Consider the following 25,833-nt stretch of genomic DNA (forward strand, 5'->3'; position numbering starts at 1 on the left):
TCCTTCACTCTGACACCTCCTGTCATCTCAGGAAAGAAAGGAAGATCAAACAGGAGGATGGAGTGGGAGCTGTCACATCCACTGTACTTTTCCTGCTCAGTTCTGTTACCCTTGGGCAGGTGAAGGCTGGGACCAGCAGCTTCATCCCTTTGGTCCTAACCTACCTGTCTGCTCTCTGCTCGCTCTGTGTGGATGACCTTGATTCACGAGCCAGCAGTGTTGGCAGGGACATTTCGGAGGGGCTAGGGAGAAAACAGCCAGATTTACAACTTAGCACTGTGGTTTCCCAACTTTTTTCCTTTCAGGACTCCTGAGTGTCAAATTAAATGTTCTGACCAACTTTCTCCACACACTCAGACCTCTCTTGATTTCCAGACTCTCTGTCTCTCTCCCTGACTTGTTCTGCTTCCTTGGTGGTTCCAGAAAGTTTCTTCTCTGCAAAATCTTCACTGTTTATTCCTTTATACCTTATTCTGATTCTTATCTGCTTCCCTCCTCTGGACATTGCCCACCTTCCTGGCTGGGATGGAAGGAGCTGCAGCAGCAGGAATCTCCCTTTTCCCACCCTCTGCAATCTGATCTCCTCCTTTGGAGATTCCTGGCTCCAGGTGCCAGCTTGGATTTCGGAGAAAGCACCCTGGCAATGAGCACTCCTGAGCCAGAGGATAAAAGCTTCCTGCTGGGATTTCATCTGCATTTCATTTGTGATGGTGATACTTCCTGGCTTTATCCCTGTGCTCTCTGCCTCCCCTGGGCCCTGGCAAAGAGAATGCCAGGAGGGTTGAGTGCATTCAGCTGTTATTGGCTTCATCCATGAGATATCAGTGAGGCTCAGGGGGACTTACGAATTTCCCAGCTTGGGAGCTATAGACCCGGTCCTGATCCCTGCACCACAAGCCTTTGAGCAGCAGGAGCGGGTTTTCCCTCTGGAAGGATGTTCCAGTGTGGAAGCAGAGTCCAGGGAATCTGTGTAGGTCTTCAGGAGGTGCAGAGGAAGGGCTGAAATGATCGCCCTGCCAAGGGAGGAGGCAGAGATAGATGTGTTTGGCAGTGGTTTATGTGCATTTTAGTGCTGGGCAGGTTGTAGGGGGAGAAAATAAAGGACATTTCACCCCTAGGACTGTGCCTGCTGCTGCACCATCAGCAATTCCTGCAAGAAAGGCCACTCCCAGTGCTGCAAAGCCCAGACAGGACAGCAGAGACATTTTTCAGTAAAAATTGCTTTAGCCAGCACAGTCATCATTGGTGCTGCCTTATAATTGGCAAGTATTTAATTAGCTGAGGAATATTCCACATCTTCTCACTAAGTGGGAAGTCAGAAACTCCCTTTGGGATGAATGTTCTCCCAAACCTGTCACTGCACCTCAGCTGAACCTCAGCACATAAAGCACAGCAGACAGTTGAGTGTGAGCTTGCACAGATGCTTCAACATCTGTCCAATTTGGGAAAGGTAGGTGGCTGAAGGGAGGGGTGTCACTGAAAGTGGGAATGGAATGGAATGGAATGGAATGGAGTTGGGTGGAGTGGAGTGGAGTGGAGTGGAGTGGAGTGGAGTAGAATAGAATAGAATAGAATAGAATAGAATAGAATAGAATAGAATAGAATAGAATAGAATAGAATAGAATAGAATAGAATAGAATAGAACAAAAGCCAAGTCCACTGCCTGGGATTTTTGGGGAACTCTCTGTCCTTTCTGATTCCAAACGTACAGAGATACAGCAGGATGGGCAGGAGAGAGGAGAAATCCTAATGAAGAAATATTGCTGGAAGTAGAGAGGCTGCCACCAGCTTGTATCTCTGCAAGCAATTTTTCCTTAGCAGAAAGTGGCTTTAAAAGGTTTTGATAGCAATCCCTCTTTGCATGAGCTCCAGAGGGGCCAGCAGAGGGTTTGGGTACCAGCGTGGCTTTGGTTAAACACATTTGCAGTAGCAAAGCTGGGAAAGGACTCCCCCTCCTCCCCCGTGACCTGCTTTCCTGAGAAAAGCACAAGCAGAGCCGTGTGGCTCTGCTCAGCACCTGCTCCTTATTCCTGCTCCTTGCAAAATTGCTGGGGTGCTGTGGCTCCATGCCTTTCCTCCCACACATCCATGGAAGAAAAGCAGGAATTAGAGCAGACCCAGTCATGCAGTCTACTTAAAACCATTGGGATTGCATGGCAGGAGAAACCTTCCTGCAGGAAAACCTCTGCCAGCTTTGCAGGTCTGGAGCTTGATTTGTGTTTGCAGCTCCTGCCTGTGCGGGCTGGAGAAGGGAAGTTTGCTCTGCTGCTTTCTAGCTTCACAACAATCCTCTGCTTTGCTGAATCCCTGCATCCCTGCATCCTCACAGCTGCCAAGCTGTGACAAGGAACCGTTCCCGGCAGCCTGAATCCAGCTGCCTCACTGCCGCTGTGTTCCCGCTCCTCCCGAGGGATCTCACCCTCTTCCCTGTGATCCACCCGGGCCCTGCCCACCAGGGAGACGTTTACATCGACCCCCCTGGTGAGACAACATCAGATCAGCCCCAGGAGGGCTGGAACGGCGTGTTCAAGGAGAGGGGGCAGCGCGATCTTAAACATCGGCATTTATTTATTTATTAGCGTTTATTTAGCCATGGCTGCGCCAGCCCCCTCACTGCATTAGCATCATCTCGATTTCCCACAGGTTTTCTCCCCTCGCACAAGTGCAAATCCAAAGCAAAACCTCTGGATTCCTTTCTACACCCAGAAATCACGCTGGTCCCATCAGTGGGGTTTTTGCTGTCTGCTTTGCATTTTATTTGTCCCCTCCCTCCCAAAACTTGTAATGAAGCAGCATTTCATGTGACAGGACATTTATGGCTGCTCCAGGCACAGCATAGCAATGAGGAGGTGGTGCAGCATCCCTGATCCAGGATCCAAATGACCTTCAGGAGCAGGCAGATGTTGCTTTCCAAAATTCGAGCTGGGAACGAGGGAGGCATTCCATGCGTTCAAGGAGCTGCCAGCTCAGCTTCACTTGGCTGCTCTGCTCCCATGAAATGCTCATTTCGTGGTGTGCAGAGGAAAAGGAGACCAAAGGGAAAGGAAGGACCAAAGGAAAGCAGTGGCAAGGATAAAAGTGCAGCAAGCTGAGCTCACACTGACTAAACCTTCTCATCTTCAGAGCAGCATCCCCATGTCCGTGTGTGGGTGTGTACCTGTGTTGTCCTACTCTCACCTGGCTCAGAGCTCTCTGATGTCCTGCTGGAGGCTTGAAGTGCATGTTGAGTTTGATTTTGATGCTTCCCTGAGGTCCTGCTCATGGGAATCCTGCTAGAAACATCAAGGCTCAAGGCTGCGTTTGTGCCAGGAGAAGGGTTGTACCATAAGGGACAGGGTCACACAGCCAAGTTGTGGCTGCCCCATCCCTAAAAGTGTCCAAAGTCAGGTTGGATGCAGCTTTGAGCAGCCTGGTCTAATTTGGTCATTGCTCATTACAATGAGCTTGAAATGCCTCTTCCAGCCCAAACCATTCCATGCTTCTTCTGTGGGTACTCCTGAGTCTGTATCACCCAGGAAACTCTCATCATTTGAAAAAAGCACCTCAGGGTTTTAAAAACTGAACCTCACAACCTCATCCAGTTCCTCCACCCCCCTCACTCTCCCAGGAACAGGGTCTTAGATGCTCCAGTGGAAAATGTGAGTTGCTGGTGCTAAAAGGAGGTGGCAATGTGTGAGAGACCTTTCTTCCGGTGATCCCAGAACGGGAATGTGCAGCAGTGCAAAAACCTGATGTGCTGTGATGGGACGAGGATCCTCTGCTCCCAGGGCTGGAGCCCAGGGCTGAACCTGCTCCACCTGCTCCACTTTGATGGGGATGTTGGCTGAGCTGTCTCTTCCTTTGGGCTGTGAAGGAGCAGGTGTGAAAGGTGCACTCCCACGTGGAGCTCACCCACCATTCCTTTGGAGCTGGCTAGCAGGAGATAAATTAGGAAATGCTCGGTGAGCAGACAGCCCCAAAGGGCTCAGCAGCTCCCCTGGATTCAGAGTGACTTGAAAATACCCCCAGAATTTATCTGTACAGGGCTAAACCCTTCTCTAACAACTGCTTGCATCCCCTCTCCTTCACTTCAGGGCAGAACTTTCAGGTTTTTAGGGTGATTGTCTTCCCCTTGCTTTTAATTGGATGGTGTGAAGCCATCCAGAGTTCTTAGGTCCAGATATCTGTTACTGTGATCCAGCTGCATCTGTGAAAACTTTATTCATAGGAAATTTGAGTGGGTTTTGTGAAATGCATTGAAGCAATTTGTACCTTTAAAGGGCCACATTTCCATGTTGGTTACGGTTAATCTTTAATCCAGCATCTTCATCTTTGCCTGCAGCACCTTAATTTTGCTTCTTGATTTAATTTCTCTTACCGTCTGCTACCTCCTCCCATTCCCAGCCCCTCTGTCATCCACCTGATTTATTTTTCTTTGTCTCTTTATCCTCTAGCCCTGTGCTCAGCCATTAAAATGTTCTGATTTAGGTTTCTGAGAAGCAGCATCCCCTGGAGCTGGGATTTTGGTAGCAGGAGAGCCATCCTTCTTCCCAACCTGGCCCTGGGGCCTCCTGTGCTCTCGGAGACAGGGCTGGGATGTTGGCAGCACTGTTTGCTCTTTTGGGAAGTGCTGTTTAGAGGTAGACAGGAGGCAATCTGCCTGTCTTCATCCCTGGCTTTGCCATAGAAAGCTGAGAAGAGCATCAAGATGGATTTTCAGAGAGGGGGAGGGTGAAAAACAGAGGCACAAGGGACAGGAGATCTGGACCAGAGCTGGGACTTGCAGGCTCTCCGTCCAGAGCTAGCAACAAAGTTTCATCTCCCTCTCTCCTTTCAGTCCCATGCACCAGAGATTTTGGGTTCAAAATCCCCAAGTGGACAATTCTAAAATCCCCAAACCATTGCCAGGGTTTGGTGTGAGCACCCATGGGGAGATGGTTGGGGTCATTTCAATCCTTCTGCTCCCCTGAACTCTGGCTGAGGGCTGGTCTGGGGGCTCTGAGGGATTTTAGGCTCAGCTGGGGCCATCCATGGAGTTGGAAGTGCTGAGCAGCAAACAGGACATGTGAGAACAGAGGATGTGAGTGAGACATCTCCTCCCAGGTGTTTGTATTGCTCTCCCAGCCTTTAATCCAAATAAATTTGTACATCCTTGAGCAGCTTGTTCACTGCTAGCTGCAATGTCCTACATTTCTATTGGCACCTGCTATGCTCAGCAAAATCATTCCCTACCTTGTTTTCCCATTTTTCCCATCTTTCCCATGAGGCTTGAGCATGGGACCATGATATCCAGGTGCAGGAGATGGTGGGTCCTGCTAATGCACTCAGTTCCTTGGAGGATTTTCCCTGGAATATTTTTGGTACATGTGACAAAGCTGCTGCTTATCCTTTGGGTGCATTGATTGTTGTTTTCTGTGAAAACAGGAACATTTCCCAGTTTCTCAGGAGTGATTATAGGATGACTGGCTCTTATTCAGGGCAGAGAAAGAGGATTGCCTGGACCAGCTACAGGTTAATTCCTGATGTGGAGCTGCATCCTTTTCTAAACAGAAAAGCAGAGTCCCATCGTTTGGGCCATGATCCAGTTTGATCCTTCCTAGCTGGAGAGGGAATAACTGCAAAATCAGCCCCAAGCCTCTGGCATCTTGTGGTAATTGGGAAATTATAGCAGGAAAGCTGACAGGGAAGCTGAGGGAGTGAGCAGAACATCTTTGTGTCCAGCTGGAACATGCACACAATACCTTTGCTCAAACAGGCAGTTTCAGGAGGGTCCTGCAGGGTGGTACAACAAGGGGACAACAGCCCAGCCCTGGCTCCGGTTCTTGCCATGCAGACCTGCCAAAACATTTCCATGCAAGCTCAAGGACACCAGAGGAGCTGCCCCTGGAGAGAAGCATCCTGCAAGGCCTGGATAAGCAGCTGTGAATGTCACATAGGGGTGGGAGGGAGGCAGATCCATCACTCGCTGCTCTCACCTTGTCCTCTGCTGGAAAGCAGCCCTGTATGATAATGAGAGCAGCCGTCCTCCTGCTCATCTTTCTATCCCCTTTTTGTCCCACTGATACACTTCCCTCCACTTGGAAAAGTCTGCTTCAGAAAGTCCCAACCTCTGCTTACAATATTTTCACAGTAGCTCCTGTTTTTGCCTTTTTCCCAAGGTGATCTTGATGCCCACGGAGTTTAGGCATGACAGGGAATTGGTTGAATCACCAACACTGGAGGGATTTAAAAGATGTGTAGATGTGGCACTTAGGGACACAGTTTAGTGGTAGGTTTTTGCAGTTCTGTGTTATCAGTGGTACTTAAACATCTTTTTTGACCCAAACTATTTGATGATTCTCTATTTTTTATTGTTCTGATACTCTGGTAGCAGGAAAGACGCAATGGGGCAGCTTTACCCCAAAATATATCTTATTTATAAAATTTATTTAGAATATTGCACAATTTTTTACTTTATTTATAAATCTTATTTGCAATCTTACTCACAGCTCCTCATCTAGGAGTTATGGCTTAGATTTCTTACACTGAAGGGATTCCAGAAATACTGTAAAGGTGTTTTTGACTCTGGATGACAGCAAGAAATTTAAGTGCAGAGGATAAAGACTTGGATGAATAAATTGTTGATCTGTTGTGGAAATAGATCGAGAGGAAATTGTAGTGATGTGGGTGTCAGATATTTCTCCCAGGTAACAAATGACAGGAGGAGAGGAAAGAGCTTCAAGTTGCACCAGTGGAGATTTTGGATATTTGGAAAAATTTCTTCTTGGAAAGGGTGGTCAAGCATTGGAAAAGGCTGCCCAGGGAAGTGGTGGAGACACCATCCCTGGGAGAGGTGAAAAAATACGTGGATGTGGCACTTGAGGCTTAGTAATGTACATGGTGCTGGTTGTTGGTAGGATTTGATGGTTTTAAGGATCTTTTCCAACCTTAACAATTCCATGATTTGGTGATTCCATGGAAGCAGTCCAAGGTCATCTTCTGCAGCCACCGCCGTGAGCTGACCTGATGATTGCACAGTTTGCAGCATGGCTAAATATGAGAATTATTTTCCTTTTTTCTTCTTAAAGCCACGAAGCCAAGGGATTATAGGGAGTTGTCGGCTTTTCTGTTTCTGTTTCACAGGGTTCTGTAGAGGAGCTGGAAAATGTCATCCTTTTAAAGGAAAAAAAATATACACAGGACAAAAAGACTTCAAATATGCCTTACAGAAAAAAACCCAAAACACAAAAACAACAAAAAACCCCCCCCTCAAAACCAAACCAAAAAAACAAACAAACAAACAAACCTCGTGATACTTCAAGTTCTGATTTTAACAAGGTGCTGTGGGAGCTGCCAGATTTGTAATTATTAAACAACCACTAGAACTGGGGTAATTAAATCACAGAATGGTTTGGGTTTGAAGGGACCTTAAAGATTACCCAGTTCCAAACTCCTGCCATGGGACAGAGGCTTCCGCTATCCCAGGTTGCTCCAAGCCCCATCCAGCCTGGCCTTGGACACTTCCATAGATGGATCAGGAAGGAATATTCCCCTGAGTTTTGTGATCAGGGGCTTTTGAGCTGGTTTGGAACATTGTGACACCTCACAGGGATTTCCACATTAATTTCTGATTTAGAGACACAAGGCTGAGTGCCTTGGGTTTCTCCATTCCTCCTCTGCCTGGGCCATGGTGTCACATTTTCTGTATGAAAATTCTGACCCATTTTCGGGATTTTTCAGTGGAATATTGGGTGGGACAGAGGAACCCTTCTGGGGGCTCATCCCAATATCTGTCCTGTGGGAAAGAACTTTGGCAGGGGAGCGCAAAGAAATTGGTTGTGGGCTCAGTGGCAAATTTCTCCCCCATCTCAACCTTCCATAAAACCATGGTTTAGGTTGGGAGGGACCGTAAAGATCACCCAGTTCCAACCCCCCGCCATGGGCAGGGACACCTGCCACCAAACCAAGCTGCTCCAATCCCCACCCAACACAACCCTGACTGAAGCAGCTCCTTGGAGACCAAGCCATGGCACAAGTTTCTCCTTCAAGGGATGATTCCTGCATTTCAGGCCTTCTTCTGGAGCAGTGGGGAAGGGTTGTAAAGAAGGAAAGTGCTCATTAATTCTCCACCACAAGCTCTGGATTTGAAAGGCAGGATGCAAGCCCAGGAGGATGATGATGGTGGGAAGTGCTGAGCTCCCTCTCTGGTGGGATGGCCTGGCCTTGTGATTAGAACCATTAGAGCTCAGCATCAGCTGCACTTCTGGTGCCTGCAAAGATTATCTCCAGATAATCTTCGGGGTATTTAGCCAGCCATATGCTTTATTTCAATGGTAATATCTATTTCTTTGTGTGTTTGAACATTGTTTATGTTAATTAAGGCTTCAGACTAGAGGCTGCATATGGGCTGTTTCTTCTTTTTCTTTTATTTTTTTTTCCTGGGCCTAATTTGCAGATAGAAAGTAACCTTTTCCCCTGAAAATGGTGCAATTCAGTGTGCTGTGCTCATGAATTCACAGCTGGGCAAAGGGCTTGCTTGTCACCTCCTTATATCTTTTCCTGTCCCTTTCTCCCACACATACATAAAGAGGAAATCCCAAATATTTCTAGTTTCCCACAGATCACGAATCTTTTCTTAAATCACTGTTATCTTAATTCTGCTTCTGTGATTTCTGAAGGAAATCACCCCAAACACCTTGAATTAGGGGTCTCTGAAAAATAAAATCAAATTAATATTCCTGCTCTGGTTTCATTTTCCTTCCACCACACACCTGGATCAAGAGTATGTTTTGTCTTGCTTTTCCACGTTTTCCATTTTCATTGTTTTGTTTTGGTTCGGTTTGGTTTTTTTTTTCAAAAGACCTAATTTAATAATAGCTGCTACTCTGATTATTGATCTTTTCAGACTGACAGAACATTGTTCTGTTCAGTGCCAGGCCTGTGCTCCTGGGGTAGAGATGAGAAAAAGGCCATCAGTGCCAAGCAAAACTTGTAAGGAAACTGAGTAATCTGAGTCACTTAGCAGAAAGTTTTATAGTGTTTTTGTTTTTAATCTCTGTAAAGAAACCAGGAAATTCAGCTAAGGCGTGTGTGGATGTATTTGTCGACTGCTTATTTCAAATATCAGAGATCTGTGAGTGCCCTCTTATAGGTCTGCATCCATTCATATCTCCTTTGTGTGCCTCAGTTCCCTTATCATAGAATGGGTTGGGTTGCAAGGGACCTTCAAAATCATCTCATTCCATGGGCAGGGACACCTTCCACTGTCCCAGGTTGCTCCAAGCCCCATCCTGGCCTTGGACAATTCCAGGGATGGGGCAGCTACAGCTTCTCTGGGCACCCTGTGCCAAGGCCTCACCACCCCTCACAGGGAAGAATTTCTTCCTTCTATTTACTCTGAATCTCTCCTGTTTCAGTTTTAAATCATTCCTTTTGCCCTGTCACTCCATTCCGTTGTCCAAATTCCCTCTCCAGCTCTCCTGGAGCCCCTGGAAGGGGCTCTAAGGTCTCCCTGGAGCTGGACATTCCCAGCTCTCCCAGCCTGGCTCCAGAGCAGAGGGGCTCCAGCCCCTGGAGCATCTCCATGCCCTTGTCTGGACTTATTCCAACAGGTCCACATTTTTCCTGTGCAGAGGATCCCAGAACTGAATTCAGCACTCCAGGCTGGGTCTCACCAGAGCAGAGGGGACACTGCTCTCCCTTGACCTGCCCACACCATGGGGATCCAGCCCAGGAGCCCAGGACACATTTGGCTTTCTTGGCTTTGAGCTAAATAAGGTTGATTTCCTTAAACGAATGTAGGGAAATTGCTGGGCCGTCCTTTATTTCATTGGAACTTCAGATTTCATTTTGAGCCACATGGATTTACCAAACTTGTGGTACATTTCAAATTCAGAGGCTCAGAAGTGCAGGATTTTTCCAGGAGGTTTGGTTTTGCTCCAATAAGCCTACACTGCCTTGCTGGATGTGTGAGATGTCTCTCAGGATTTTCAGCAGCATAACTGAGAGCTCAGCCTGTCTTTGAACCAGGGGATTGATCACAGAAAGGGAAAATTATCTCTTGGATAACAGAATGACCCCTGTGAAAGAGTTTTGCTGGTTTTATTTAGTTCTTAGGAAGGTCTCAACTAAGCAAAGAGTGATCACTGCTTTGGTACTGAGGGCGTTCAAAACATTCCAAGCAGCTGCAGTGTTACAGATTGATTTAAACCCATATTTAGCTTAGTGTTTAATGAATTTCAGCATTTACCTCTCTGGCATGAGATCCTTTGTAACTGCTTTAGCAGCCAATCAAAGATTTATTTTATTTTATTTTTAATCAGTCTATTTTTTTCCAAAGCTGCAAACCTTTTCATGTCCCTTTCTCTTAGGAACCATCCACTCTTTAATTCAGCCCTGAGGTCCTGCACAAACAGTGACTCTGACACATTTTTTGCAGAAATATGATTGCAGGGGTTGTTTTTTTTTTTTGTGTCCCAGGCTATTGTGCAGAGCCAAAGTGTCTGAGAGGCGCTTTGGGGCAGCCTTTGGCTGGAAATGAAAATTGCTTTTGGGAATCCCACAAAAAGGATTAACTTTGACTTCATCTCTGGTTTGTTCTCCAAATTAATAATCAATCTGCCAGCTGGACCCGTGCCAAGCACTCGCCTGGTTGGAGAAGGGGGAATGGCCCACGTGAAACAAGAACAGTCAGAGAACCACGGAGTTGGTTGGGTTGGAAAAAACTTCTGAAGATTCCTTGTATTTTTCAGATCTCAAACATCTACCCCAATTTTAAAAACTCTCTGCTCCGTGGCTCTTCCCACAACAAAAGCTTTCCATTTGTGCGAATTCCTGTTCAGAGCAGCATTTCTGTTTGAGAAAGTCCTTGAGCGTGTGCTTAGCTCCTGTTTAAATCTACAAGACAGTGCTTAATTGCTTTTCCCCATCAAGTGCTCAAATGATGTTCAGAGTCATGTTGTAACATATGGTGAGACATTTTCCTGTGCAGCATCATTGGAATTACACCGGAGATAAATCTGACCACGGACGTTAGAGACAGAACCAACTTGTCAGGTTCCCTGCTCACCCTCCCCATACAATGTTTTTTTTTTACGCCAGTCTGGTTTGGGGATTTCTACAATTCCTTTTTGACTGGGTTGTAATCACTCTGACTACACTCTCCTCTAATATTCTGCCCACGTTTTCCCTTTAGTAGAGTTTCCTCTTTCTTGCCTCCACTCTGGAGACTGCCTGGAAATAATTCCGCTCCCTTATTAGCGTACCTGGATTCAATATTTGTGAAGAACTCAAATTCTGCTCTTTTTCTTTGCCTCTGAGCTTTGAGCACGGATTTCCCAGCACAAACCCAGTGTATTTTTTGGCAGAATCAAAGGCTTTTCTACTGCTATACAAATGAAACCTGAACCTACAGGCAGGCACACACAAAAACACACAAATGTTCCTCCCCTTCTGGACCTGTTCATTAATAGCCCATTGTCTTCCAGAGCTTTTCATCAGGCCCACAGTGAATGAATTTTGCATTCAAATGTGAAACATGCCCTTTTTCAATCTATCTGCTTTGTAATTTGAATTGCTGCCAGTGAAATAATCTTTAGATGGCAAAATCCAGTGATTGAATTCTGAAATTTGAGTTTAAGGATTTCAAGTCTGCACTGAACTATGAGGTGTTTGGTAATACTTGATGGTTGAAGCAAACACTATCTGGACAGGTATCTGCAATCAGCAAGACCCAAACTCCCTCAGATGTGTTTCCCTGGACCTTGGAGAAATCCCATTAGATTTTTCTTAGTGGTACTGAGTGTGGGATCTGCAGCAGGTGATGCTGGACAGGCTCAAAGAGTCACAAACCATGAATGAGACAACCCAAAATCACAAGGAATTATTGTGAGACCTCACCTGGAACAACAAATCCAACTCTGGGACTTCCAACAGCAGAAGGAGGTGAAGGTGATGGATAAGTCCAGAGGAGGCCATGGAAATGTTCCCAGGGCTGGAGCCCCAGTGCCTGAAGGGGCTCCAGGAGAGCTGGAGAGGGACTTGGAACAAGGGGGAATGGAGTGACAGGACAAGGGGGGATGATTTAAACTGAAAGAGAGGAGATTCAGACCAGATACAAGGACAAAATTCACCCCTGTGAGGGTGGTAAGGCCCTGGCACAGATTGTCCAGAGAAGCTGCCCCATTCCTGGAATCATCCAAGGCCAGGTTGGATGGGGTTTGGAGCACCCTGGGATAGTGGAAGGTGTCCCTGCCCATGGCAGGGCTGGAACGAGGCGATCTTTAAGATCCCTTCCAACCCAAACCATTCCAGGATTCTACATCCCCACTGGGAATGAGTGAGAAGAGGTTCTTGGCTCTTCTGCCACATCCTCCTACCTCCAAATTGGTTTTCCCAACCCATCTCCAAATTCCATCCCCAAAGGGTGCAGAGGTGTTTGTATCCAAAGGGTTTCAGGGAAACCAGAAGAGGTAATTAGGGAGATCTGCAACGAGGAAGGAAAGGATGAAAGAAAAGTTATTCTTCTGAGGATATTAAAACCAGAGGAATGAACATGGTCTTTGGAGCATTTGAGTGGTTTAATGACTGGTAATGACTAATTAATTAATAATCGCTGGTAGTAATGAAGGCCAGATTTTCGTTTCCCATTAAAAGATGTAGCTGGACTTATTCTGAGGTGATTTACACCAAGTTCCTGACTCAGCATATCCACATCACCCATCCTTTATGTGATTTATAGAAACTTTTAAAGCAAGAACTGGATGGCTTTGATCCAGTTGCTTTCTTTGAGTCCAACAGGATAAATAAATAGGCACCAGACCAGGTCTTTGAAGAGCAAAAGGTGGTTATTTTAATTTTTAATTTTTTTCTTGCCTCAATATTGCTGTGCCCTTTCTGTGTGCATCTAGAAATGGATTTCGGGCTGTGCCAAGTGCGGCTTTGGCCCTGGATAAATTTTATCCTGATATTGCATTCAGTGCTGTTCTGTCAGCTTTTCTGCCATGGGAGTGTGAGACCAGGCACAGCATCTGGGGAGTGTTATTTGTTTTCTGATGCTTTCCCTGGGGTTTCCTGTTCTTGTCGGTTTTCTGATTTATTTTCCTTTTTTGTTTTTTTCTTCCTTTTGGATGAGGTTACTTCTGTTGATGTATGGCCCAGATCTGTCCTAGTCTACTTTGAAAGCTGGAAAAATGAGTAAAGCTGGGCTTTGGGATTGGAAATGATGTGAGGGCAAATGTATTCCCACATTTGAAGAGAGTTCAGGTTCCTTGGGGCAGGGGGTGTCTGTGTGTGGCATTGTACCCAAATTTGATGCTCCAAAAATGGGAGATTTAAGCATTTCTATTTGTTGGGAAAGGCTGCTTAAATTGAAAAAAAAAGCTGAGGGTTGAGTTAAGGATGAAAGGACAGGCTGGAAGACCTGGGGTTGTTTAGTCTGGACAAGAGAAGGCTCCAGGGAGATCTCAGAGCCCTTCCCAGTGCCCGAAGGAGCTCCAAGAGAGCTGGAGAGGGACGTGAGGCAAGGGCTGGAGTGACAGGACACAGAGCATGGCTTTAAACTGCCAGAGAGCATGGTGAGATGGGATATTGGGAAGAAATTCTTCCCTGTGAGAGCAGAGAGGTGCTGACATAAGTTTTCCAAAGAAATTGTGGGTGCCCCATCCATGGAAGTGTCCAAGGTTGGGTGGGACATTGAGCAGTCTGGTGTAGTGGAGGGTGTCCCTGCCCATGGCAGGAGGTTGGAAAAGATGATCTTTAAGGTCCCTTCCAAAACCATTCTAGGATTCCAAAATTCTATAATTAGGAGATTTTAAAAGCAGTTTTCTAGCTATCCTCAAAACCATAAATGAAAAAGAGCACTAAAAGTCCCTCAGCTAACAAAAAAAAACCCCACATTAAGCCAAATGCACCAATATCTGCAAAAAAAAAAAAAAACCCAAACAACACAACAGTCTGTTATACAGGGAAAGTAAAAGCTGCTGTGGAAATCTGGACAAAGGATAAACTGACAGCAAGCAATGCAAATTAAAAGCTTGAAAAATACAATTAAAAAAAAAAGGAAAAGTGTAGAAATTTTATTCTTCAGACCAGCAAAGCTGAATAAAAAGCAGAATTCAGAGTCTACTAAACCCATAATAAATCCTGATGGTATTGGTTTGTTACTAGCTCGAAATGACAGATTTATTTATAATAATGCAGGAATTTCAATAAACGCCTGTATTCTGTAATTGGAAGAGAGCCTGGTTCCTTAATCCACATCCCAGGCTAATGAAATACTTTTCATTACACCAGCAGCTGGAAAACCTGCTATACATCATCTAGCAAAGTGAGATGTGGGCAAGAGTAACAAGACAGAGCAATTTGGAACTTGAGGGTTTTAAAAGAGCAGGTTAAGCCTAATTTGGGATCATTGTTCTTTAGGAAAAGAAAGGTGGAAGAGTTCCCCAAATCTGGAGAGAGGAGCATGTGTGTGTAAGCACAGCAGCCTCACATCTGTCTTAGGCACAATATCCATCTGAAACGGGATCCAAAAGTTTGGGGATTGTGGGTAATATTATGATTATAATTGAATAATAGCATGCTCATTAAAACAGAGGCATTAATAGCAATCAACTTATGGAAAATAGATTTTTGTGAAGCTAAATTAATACCTTCTAGGAGAATACAGAACTGGTTGTTGGAGTCTGGGAATTTATCATTATTTGTACACATCATAAATAAGGCATTTTTCTCAGTGACAGTGGATAAACAGAACAACTCAATAATGCAGATCTTGGAAATATGAGCAGCACATAGAATGGAGAATACAGAACTCAGATTTCCCATGAGACTGGCCTTGGATCTCCTGGTCCCTTCCAAAAAGGGTGTTGGGGGATGTCAGAAGGTGCATGAAAGGGAGCAAAGAACAATGCCAGGGTCTGAAAGCCTCCAAGAGATGATGTGACAGCTCAGAGAAAATCATGTGAAGAGCTGCTGATCCAGAGAAGACAGATTTATGTCCCATGAATGGATGGATGGAGAACCACGGGATCACAGAATGGTTTGGGTTGGAAGGGATCTTAAAGATCATTTAGTTCCAACCCCCTGCCATGGGCAGGGACACCTTCCACTAGACCAGGTTTCTCCAAACCCCATCCAACCTGGCCTTGGGCACTCCCAGGGATGGGACATTCAGACATTTAGTAGGGTCCAGATATTTAAAAATGTGGATGAGCACCAGAAAAAAAAAAAAAAAAAAAAAAGGTTTTGTGTATTGCCTACAACTTCTACACTAAAATTAATTTGGGTTTTTTGATTTGATAAAAATAAAATAAAATAAAACAATTTATTTTATAAAATAAAGATATAAAATATAAATTATAAATTTATTTATATTTTATAAAATAAAATTATTTTATTTTTTAAACTATGAACAGTGCTCTAACCCAAACCAGAAATAATTCAGGGAGGCCCAGTGTCACATGTTGAACAGGATCTGAGGGGACACTGAGGGCAGGAGGTGCTGGTGCTCTGTCACCCAGCCCATGGTGGCACAGGGAAGCGGAGGGAGGCTCGGAATCGTTGTGTGAGGAGCAGCTCAGAGCCTGCAGCAGGTCAAGACCTGCAAAGAACTTGTCAGTGGCTCAGGGGCAGGTCTCTGGAGGCAGCAGCACGGAGCTGTCCAGGCCATCTGTGGTGCACCCAAGGCTGCTGAGCAGCTTGGCTCCATCTGGAGCTGCCGTGGGCTCGCTGCTGGCATTGCTGCCGAGGTCCCCTCCTCTGAGGATGGTCAGCTGGGGAGATGAGACATCTTTCCCCATGTCCCTTCAGTGGGGGCAGATGGCCCTTTTGCTCTGCCTCCTCATCCTGTCTCAGGCTCCTGTGAAGCCCAGGTTATGCACAGGGATGCTGACCTTCTCCCCATCTACTGAATTTCTGCACTTGCTCTCTGCACCTGCACTCCCTGAGTGACCATATCCCAGGAGATAGGACTGGACAAGACACAGAAACAATGGGTGGAAAATGACAGCAGTTTTTGGGTCCCCACTGTCCCAGCACATGAGGCAGAGCAGCAAATTCCCCTTTTCCCTGGCTTAGCCTCTTGTGCTCACACAGAGATGGGGCTGCAATCATTTTCCCTGATGAAACCACCCCACCTGTGGGATGAAGACCATGGAGACTTCCCCATCTATGGCCCCTTCTTCTGCTTTTCCCCAGGCTTCTGAAAGGATGCCAGGAAAAAGCAGGGATCTGTCCCTTTGATGTCTTCAGGTCCCTCTGACCATGAGGGAGGAACATCCCTGCCATGCCCAGAGCTCTGGGACTGTGGGGAAGGGCTCAGGAGGGTCCTGGCCTGGCCTTTGGAGAAGGAACAAGGGAGGGGTGAAGCTGTGAATTGGGGTTCCCATGGCTGGGGGAGGTCCATACATATCCATATGGGGTGTGGGGTGTATGGGGTGAGAGATGGGGCTGTGAGGACAGTGAGGTGTATTTTAGGTCCATAGTGTTATATCCATAAATGGGATATGTGGGACAGGGCTGTAGGGATGGGGAGATGTGTTCAGGTTGTGTAGGGACGGGGCTGTAGGATTATTTATCCATGTGTCCCATGTGTGGATCAATATGGTGGGTGTGGGGTTAAGGGCTGTGTTATATGGAACAAGTGGGACAGGGCTATAGGCTTAAGGAAATGTATATGGCACATGTGGGACTGGGAATAGGGCTAAGAAAGTGTGTATGGGATAAGTGGAAAAGGGATATAGGATTAAGATGGTGTATATGGGGTATGTGGGGCAGGGTTGTAGGGTTAAGGTGCATGTGGGATAAGTAGGACAGGGTTATAGGGGCAAAAGGGTGCATATGGGGCATATGGGACAGGGCTACAGGGTTAGAGAGCTGTATATGGGATATGTGGGAAAGAGCTATAGAGTCAGGAAGGTTTATATAGAAAGGGCTACAGGGTTAAGGAGGTATATATGAGATATATGGGACAGAGCTATAGGGTTAGGAAGGTTTATATGAGATATGTGGGACAGGGCTGTAGGGTTAGGGAGGTGTATATGGGATATGTGGGGCAGGGATATAGGGTTAGGCAGGTGTATATGGGATATATGGGGCAGGGCTATAGCATTAGGGAGGTTTATATGAGATATGTGGGACAGGGCTGTAGGGTTAGGGAGGTGTATATGGGATATGTGGGGCAGGGCTATAGGGTTAGGGAGGTTTATATGAAATATATGGGGCAGGGATATAGGGTTATGCATCCATAGGGTGGTTGTGTGGGATGAGGCAGTGCAGTTATGCATGCACACGTGGGATAGGTGGACTATAGGGTTAGGGGGCTGTATATGGGATATGTGGGGCAGGGCTATAGGGTTAGAGGGATGTATATGGGATATGTGGGAAAGAGCTAAATAGTTAGGAAGGTTTATATGGGGCATGAGGGACAGGGCTACAGTGTTAGGGGGGTGTATATGGGATATGTGGGGCAGGGCTATAGGGCTAGGGCGATCGTGAGACCGGGCAGCCCGGGGGCTGCAGGGAGCCCTTCACATGTGTCGGGTTGATGGAAGGGTCACAGCGGGGCGGGGGAGCCGCGGACGGACCAGCACCAGCACCAGGATGGAGCCGCTGGGGGTTGGTGGGATGGGGGCGGCGGGGGGCGCGGTGCCCGCTCCCCGCCCGCCCTGACGGCCGCTCTCTCTCCCTCTCTCCCCGCTCCGCCGCCCCGTCCCTCCCTCCCTGCTCTCCTCCCTCCAGCAGAGCCTCCGCCTCCGCCTCTCCGCCCGGCGCCTGGTCCTGGCGCGGCTGCCGAACGGTCCCGCTCGACGCCTCCCGGACCAAGTGCCTGTGTGACCGGCTCTCCGCCTTCGCCATCTTAGCCCAGCTCAGCCCCGACATGGTGAGTCCCGCCGAGGGAGGAGCGGAGGGGCCGGGGGAGGCGTGGGGGACACGCGGGGGACAGGGCGGAATGAAGCGGGAGGGAAAGAGACGCGCCCGGGATGCAGCGGAGCATCCCCGGTACGGCGGCGGGGACAGCCCCGAGCGCTGCCGCTGCCGCCGCCGCCGCCGCCGCTGCTGCTGCAGTCCGGTGTCACCGGGACCGTGGCGACACAGCGTGAGGCTTTGCATAACCCTCCCCCTTCCTTCCCCGCCGTCCTTCCTCTCCCCTTCCCCCCGACCCTGACCGCAGCTTTTGGGGACACACACACGCGGGGACATCGCCGCGCTGCTCCCTCTGCCCCTCCCCATCCATCCTTCCATGCCTGCGCTGTGCTTTGGGACGTGGATCCCGCTCAGTGTGGGGAGCCGCCGGGCCCCCGCAGGCGTGCTCGCTGCCGTGGGCTCCCCACGCACGGAATCTTCCGCACGTGGCTTTTTTTGGGGGGGCGGAATCGCCCCGCTCCGCCTCCCTCCCTCCCTCCCTCCCTCCCCGCCTGTCTCCATCCCCCCTCGGCGTCCTTCCCGCTACCCCACGCAGTTTCGGGGTGTGTGTATGGAGGGGTTCCCGCTCTGCAATCGCGGGGAGCGTGGAGGGGAGGAGTTGTGAAGTTTTGGCCGCTTGTCGGGGACACGAAGTCGGTGCCGCGTCTTCGGACGGAGCCTCCGAAAAAAAAAAAAAAAAGTAAAGTGCGAGATTCCTAGAAATTATCGCTGGGCGGCTGCACCCTGAGTCAGAGCACGGGGAGAGTGCCAGGGCACTAAAGACGGCGCTGGGGTGGTCAAAAGACGCTTCACAGGCTCCTCTCTCCCACCTTGTGCTTTTGAATTTGTTTTTCTTATTTTCTTTCCTTCTTTCTTTCTTTTTTTTTTTTTTTTAAAGTAGTTCATCCCTTTTTGGACAGTGCCCAGGTTCACAGAGTGAAGCCACCCCCCTCCTCCACCTAAAACTTCTCCCATCTGCCTGGGCACTGGGAGTTACTGGGCCCTTGCAATTATTTACTAATTATGGCTTGCTTGTTAAATGCTGGCTTAATTCGGCAAAAGGGGAGGGGAAAGGAAGAAAGAAAGGGTGAGAGTGGTAAAGGGAGAGGGGGGATCACATTTTCCAAGATGAAGGTTTGGTTTATTATTAGAAACACTAATGTATTTGGTCCACTAGTTACCATGGAAACAACATCTGCACTGAAGTGGTTTTAAAGACACAGTGTTGGTTGTGTTTGCCTGGGCCCCGAGCAGGCCCAGCCACCACAGGGCTGGGAAATGGGCTCTGGGCTCCTCAGCAGAGCAGCTTTTGGGCTCCTCTGGACAGAGGCACCAACCCTGTGGTCTGAGGTAGAGATATTCTGGCTGAAGGATGCTCAGAGGTAGGACTGGGAGCGTGTTCCCACTTGGAAGGGCTCTGGAAGCAGCTGGTTGCATCAATCCTGGCATCCCTGCACCCATCTCCTTCCTTGGGCTGTTGTTTCCTTGTCCTGCCACCATAAACCAAGCGGGCAGGGAAGCAGCTGCTGGGCTGGTGCTCTCCAGGAGAATTCCCAGCCTTCTTGAGGTGGACAGGGTGATCTCAGGTGAGCCAGGTGGGGTTTGTCACCTGCCCTGGGAGCTTGCAGGGCTGTGTCCTGCCAGCAGCAGGGCTTCACCCTTCACCCCAAGCTCCAGCAGCTTTAGGGTCTGGCTCCAGAGGTTGTGGGTGATGAGTGAGTCTTGCCCTGCATGGGAAGGACTCCAGGATATCCTGACAAAGTTTTGGGAGGTTGCATGGCTGGGGAAAATAAATTGGGATTTCTGCTGCAGGGAGGCTTCTAAGGCAAAGCTTGAAATGAGGCGAGCCCAGATGTGCAGCTGATCTGCTGGTGGAGGTCCTCTGCTGATCCATCTTCTGGAATTGGGCAGAGGATCAGGCAGTGTGGGAAAAGCAAAGGGAATCTTTGCCTTGGCTAAAGCAGAAGTTTCTCTTATGTAGATTTCATGTTCACACACTGCTTGGTATTATTTAATTAATCAATCTGGGGAAAAAATGGTTAATTTGATGTGGCCAGGTGCTGCTGCTCCATCAGCTCCAGGTGTTTCAGTGTTATCTGGATAACACAGGGTGCGTGTCAGCCCTTTATCATCCCTGCAGTATTTTTGCATTTGAGAGTGGGCTTGGCTGCAGGAGGATACAGCTCCTTCCCCCAGGCATGTTTTATTATATCTGCAACTAAACTCACAGCTGCTCCTTTGGGGTTTAGGCCTAAAATTGCTTCTTTTGCCCTCTTTCCAACTCCTCTGGCTGCTGGTTGAGTTATGTTTACCCAGCTCATTTTTTCCCAGCCCTGAGTCCACTCATGAGCATCAGGATGAGTCCTTTGGCTGTGCTGAGGGGAGAACTGGGGCTTAGATATCTCCTGAATCCCCTGACTGAGCCAGTCCAAAGGTTTGATCATGATGGGGAGCATCACCCTGGCTGAACCAGCTGGGACCCATCTCCTGCCTTTGCCTGCCCTGTGAGCTTGCATGGCTGTGCTCATCCAGCTCCTCATTCCCTCGCTTTCCTCCCCAAATCTCATTTTGAACAAGCCCACGTTGCCTCCCGTCCCCAGAGGTGGCATCTCGTCATCGTTGGTGTCTGCGGTGGTGACATTTATGGTGCAGTTTTTCATGTGCCTTTGGAGCTCTCAGGACAAGAAGCTCCGTCCGCCTGTGTCATTAATATTATTTATTGCTATAAATCTCCCTTCTGGAGCCTTTGGCCCTGGCAGCTTGAAATATTTGTAACCCTAGTATGGGCACAGCTCCTTTGCAGTGAAAAAAGGCTTTTGGGACGAGTGTTGCTGCTGATTGGGACTGGCCAAGGACAGTTTGCCTGGGCTGGGACCTGAGAGTTGCTGGTGTAGTGGGGAAAGGAAGCAGTTTTCCTTGATTTCAGTGAAGCTGGAGGCTGAAAATGCTGTGTTTTGAGTCAGTTTGGGAGACAGACATCCCTAAACTGTGATGGATCCAGCTCAAAAGCTGGAGTTCAGATTTGTGTTTGATTTCCCCTGCTACTTCCACTTGACAGAGGCAGGCTCATGCCCTGCCTTGGCACAACTGCTGTTTGACCATCGTGAAAGATTAAAACCTCTTAAATTAAGGAACACAGACAAGCATTTTGGGACTGTCTTTTTGTTTTAGCTTTATACCCTGCCTGTCTTGGAAGGGCAATGCCTTGTGGTGCTACACCTGCACAGTAGCAGTGCTAACAGAAAATGAGGGCAAAAGGAAATCACAGAGCTGCATGTGAGGCATGTGGTGGTCATTTTTTCAATATATTTTGGCAATATTTGGAGGTGGGAAGAAGCAGAGCAGGAGCCTGAGGATGAGCAGCAAAGCCTTTCACTCTTTTGTTGTCTCATATGAGTTTGGCCCGTGTTGTCTTTGCTGCCTTCCACCTTGTGCTTGGCCTTTGTAAAGTCAATCCAGCTTTAAAGGTTGGTTAAGCACAGCTTGGATGGGGTTTTGGGAAAGCTGGTCTGGTGGAAGGCGTCTCTGTCCAGCCAGGGGGTTGGAATTGGATGATCTTTAAAGCCCAAACTGATGCTTCTGTGATTTGTGCAGCCCTTAGGGCTGGAGTAAAACTTGACAAATTGTTGTCTCTCCCCCTCCTTACCGGTCCTGCCTGCAGAAAACTGATCAGAGAGAGGCATCTGAGCTCTCCTCTCATTCCTAGGCTTGATGAAGATTCAGAGCTGGTGGCAAGAACTTGTAGGGGTGCTGAGTTTGTTATGTCTGCACTGAATTTTTGGGACATCTCACCTCTGTGTTGGTGTTTTCTGACAGGCAAAACCAGCAGCTGTTGAGTTTTGTGGGGTTTTTTTTGTAACAGATCTGGCCTGGGTGAGTGCTGGCCAGGCAGTGAGCTGACCTGTGAGATGAGAGGAAACAGCCTCAAGTTGTGCCAGTGGGGCAAATCTAAAAGATTGGATATTAGGAAAAAATGTCTTTGAGGAAAGGGGTTGTCAAGCATTGGAACAGGCTGCCCAAGGAAGTGGTAGAGTCACCATCCCTGGAAGTGTTCAAGAAATAAGTGGATGTGGCACTTGGGTGCTGGGTTGATGGTTGGACTTGATGATCTCAGAGATATTTTCCAGCCTTGATGATTCCAGGATTTATATCCCAGGATTGTTCAGTGTTCTCTCCAGTTTGCAAGAATGGGAAGCGCCTTTCCTGGCGTGCTTCTTACCCATGGGGATAAAGCTTCTCTCTAAACTCACAACATTTCTTTTTTTGTCCCTCAAAACCTCCCATTTTGGGATGGAAGGGACCTTCAAAGATCTTGTTGTGTCCCAAGGATCTTCCCCCTGAAAAGATTGTCCTGTGCTGCAGGAGCTCTCTGTACTTCATGGACAGTGCACACACACACAAGGTGGGTTATTTTAAGCTCCTAAAATTCTGTAGGGCCTCTCTTCCACAGGGAGGAGATCCAGGTTTCCCAGGAGAAAAAAGGAAAAAAAAAAAGTTGATGTTATGAATCAAATATTTTGTAAGACTGTAGCGATTCTGACAACATTTTGATGGAAATTATATTGGTTTTATTTAGATAAGACCGGAGAACTTCATTTGGAGGTGAACATTTTAACATTTATATTCTTCCATCATTTATCATGTAAAATGTAGAGTCTGGATGAGAACAAAGCCTTTTGCATACCTTGAGAACTGACAGTTCTCATGTTCACAACAGTTTCCAGGCTTAGGTTCTGCTTTTTCTGCAACTTTAACTCTTTAATTCAAGAATTAGACTTTTCTGAGGAAGGGAATTTTTCAGTTTTGCCAGGCTTTTGAAACATCAAACTCTGGTCAGGTTGTGCAGGGGTTTAGGGAAGACTTTGGTGTGTTTGGGTGTGTTGTTGAGGCTACAGCCAGAGCTTTTCTGTGCCTGTCAGTGAAATTGTGACCTTGAGCTGAACACTTCCCTGCTTTCTGCTTCCCTGTCTCCAGCTGCAGCACCCTTGCAGGTGACATCCCGGGCTCAGTGCATCCACATTTGCACAGTGCCCCCAGCCTGAAGGGTGCTCCAGGAAGCACCGAGTGCTGTCATTTCCCTGACAGAGCATTAGGAGCCTCCTCTTGCCCGCTTGGCAGGAGCTGTGCCAGGGTGAACATTGCTGAGCCACGAACATTTGGGCTTTTGAGGTCCAAATCCTCTGCGAGCTCCCACGCTCGCGATGCTGGCACCTCTTCCTGCAATCACCCCGTCCTCTCCAGGATGCTGCTGTGTGTAGAGTGTCTCTTAGGGAGCTGATTGTGCCTCTTGAGCTGGAAATGTTGCCTAAGATTTCCTGGGGATTTGTTCTGTTGCCACTGAATTCTCCCTGGGTGCGGAGATGCCAAGGTGGGAGTGGCAAAGGGCCACTCCAGCTGGACTCCTGCTCATCCCAGGAGAGCTCCGTGCTGGGATTGGGGAAGGAAGTGGTCTAAGTGCTGCTGGGGATTTCTGGGCTTTGACCATCTCCTGCTCCACAGCAGGAGCAGCTGCTGTGTTTTCTCTGGGGTGCTTTTCCCCGGGGTCCGTGGCAGCCTGTAGGAGCAAGCTGGTGATTCTGTAAATCACGGGCTGCTCTTTGCTGTGCTCAGCAGGGAGGCTCTTGTCACTAAATCCAGTTTAGCCCTCCTGAGTTTCAGCAGGCGTGGATAGAATGGAGAAGACAGGGTAGGAACCAGCTGGGCAGACAGTTTTCCCCTCCTACTCTCTCTGTTAATGTGATTAAGGAGGAGACAGGATGTGTGATGCTCTTAGGGGGCCAAACTTGCCAACCCACGATCTAACCTCCTCTTGAGGGAAGTCCATTGTTTTTCCAAAGTGCCCTCTTAACAGAAGGTACTGGATTGTGTCCCTACATTTCTGCTTTGCTGGAAATCACCTGGTTTTAAAGTGTTGCTCTGTCACTGATGTGGAATCTGTCAGTTTGTGTTGCGGAGTAAATTCAGGTTAAATCTCATTTGAATTTGAAGAGGACCCGGAGTTGATGTACAGGTGATTTATGTTGGGTTTTAAGAGGAAGGGGATCAGTGACAGAGCTTGTGGTGTGCTCCAGGTGCCAGAGGCAGCCTGAGTTTGTTATTCTGCTGGAAGAATTGACTGGAGATTGCCACTGCTGTGTTCCATACACAGATACCTAATAAAAGATCCCATTAGTAAATAAGTGATTGATATTGGAACATACACAGGCAAGGCATGAGAGACGAGTGGGATAGGAATTCCCTCTCAGCGCTGTGCTGTGCTTCTAGCAGAGAAAACACTTGAATATATTAGAAGAAGACAGGTAGCACAGGAGGTAATAATAGGAGGATTTGGCTCAGCATAATAAGCAGTCATCCAGCATCCCACCTCCTTGGCGGCTGTCTGCAGATTTCGCTGTCTGTCGATCCGTTGGGTACTTTGGGGAGATATTCCCAGCTGACAGCTTCCCTTCCTCCCCGAGTTCCTGCTCAGCACTGGTGGATTCACCCAGGTCTTTAACTCCTGACAAAACTCCAGCTGGTGGGATTGCAGCAGCGTGGGGCTGCGGCTCGGCCCCCGCCAGCCGGAGCCGGAGAGCTCGGCGCAGCCCTGGCAGGGACTCTTCTGCAGGCAAATGCTGCATCACCCTCCTGTATCTATCTCTCCATCTGAAGGGGACGTGGGAGAGGAGCAGGATCAAGTGGCTGGGAGCTTAAAGCCGTTGTGGGATTCAGTGCTGGAGCGTGAGTAATGCCGAGCCAAATTCACCCTTTGGTGGAAAGGCGAGAGCGGCGCTGGCATCAACCAAGTGACCCCAGGAGCAGAGCAGGGCTGGGCTTGGTCCCCTGTCTGCAGCTCAGATTAAAGCCTCACTGAGAATGCCTGGGATGCTGCATGTCCAGGCATTCCTGAGGGGTTTGGTGCTTATTCTGAGCTGCAGTGCTTAATGGCTCGTTGCCAGGAAGGCAGCTTAGCGAGTGTGACAGCTGCCCTATTACCCTGCCACAGCTTGCTGCTCTGCTAAGGAGGTGCGGATTTAAGCCAGGACACCAGGGTCTTCCCAATTCCCACTTTCCCCTTTCCTAAGAGTTCAGAAAGCAACGCTCAGCCTCACTTGTGAGCAGATTTGAGGGCCAGAAATGTGAACCATGAGTGTGTTACCTGCCCGGGATGGCTGTGCTCTGGGTCCAGGCAGGATGACTGGCACAGCCCAGAGTGTGGGAGGGCGTGTGGGAGGGGACGATGTGTCAGAGATGCTTGGTGTGGTGCCTCCACACTGATGGCTGAGCTCTGTGAGGCATTTTGGCTCTTTCCTCAAGGAAAAAAAGGCTGAGGGGAAAGAGGATGATAATCTTCAAACGGGTTGAAAGGTGACTGTGGAAAGGGAATAATCTGCTTTCTGTGTCTGCTGGGGATTGGGCTCAAATTGCAGAGTGAGAGATTTAATTCAGGCACGAGGGAAAACCTTCTGACTGCAGGGATAGACAAGAGCCCAGACTCCATCAGCACAGGTTTTCTTGAAGAGGCTGGGGGTGGTTTTGATGGTTTTGCATCAGGCTGAGGCGTGAGCTGAGCTTGTCAGCTCTTTTCCACTCTCTTACCTGAAATTCTGTGATGTAGATCCCCTTGGTGTCTGTGCCTTGCTGTGTAAAAAGAGAGGAACATGGCAGAGGGGCAGCACATTGGTGGGAGGGGGAGGAGTGGGCTGAAGGCAGGTGGGAAGGCCAAAAATCGCCAAGTCTGTCCACAACTTCCCACTTCCACCTGTAGCTGTCGATCCGCTGTCATCTCATATTTACAGCCTGCAGTTTGAACCAGCCAGGAGCTTCAGCACCGCTCCAGCCTGCTCAGCTCTGAGCCACAAAGCCACCCTGACCCAGCAGTGTGGGAAATTCAGCTGAATTTTCCATCTGGAACCCCAGGATGCCGGGATGGGGGCGGGCGTGGGGCCCCGTGTAAACAGCACAAGGCTCTTAGTCATGGCCAAGTGGTCA

At 48.3% G+C, this 25,833-nt stretch overlaps 1 protein-coding gene across 13 annotated transcripts in view; it reads left to right on the forward strand.

The window, feature by feature from the left end:
• The window catches only part of ADGRB1 (adhesion G protein-coupled receptor B1), a 288,288-nt gene that overhangs the window by 183,480 nt on the left and 78,975 nt on the right, over window positions 1–25,833 (forward strand). For 10 of the 13 annotated variants that reach the window (XM_036404287.2, XM_054514939.1, XM_054514950.1 and 7 more), the window contains one exon: window positions 17,698–17,839. In XM_036404287.2, coding sequence (XP_036260180.1) covers window positions 17,698–17,839 — 142 coding nt within the window. The remainder of the gene's footprint in view (window positions 1–17,697; window positions 17,840–25,833) is intronic. The other 3 variants (XM_054514932.1, XM_054514945.1, XM_054514957.1) reach the window with 1 other exon arrangement.

This window comes from Molothrus ater, chromosome 1 (assembly GCF_012460135.2).
Source record: "Molothrus ater isolate BHLD 08-10-18 breed brown headed cowbird chromosome 1, BPBGC_Mater_1.1, whole genome shotgun sequence".
NCBI classification, from domain to species: Eukaryota; Metazoa; Chordata; class Aves; order Passeriformes; family Icteridae; genus Molothrus; species Molothrus ater.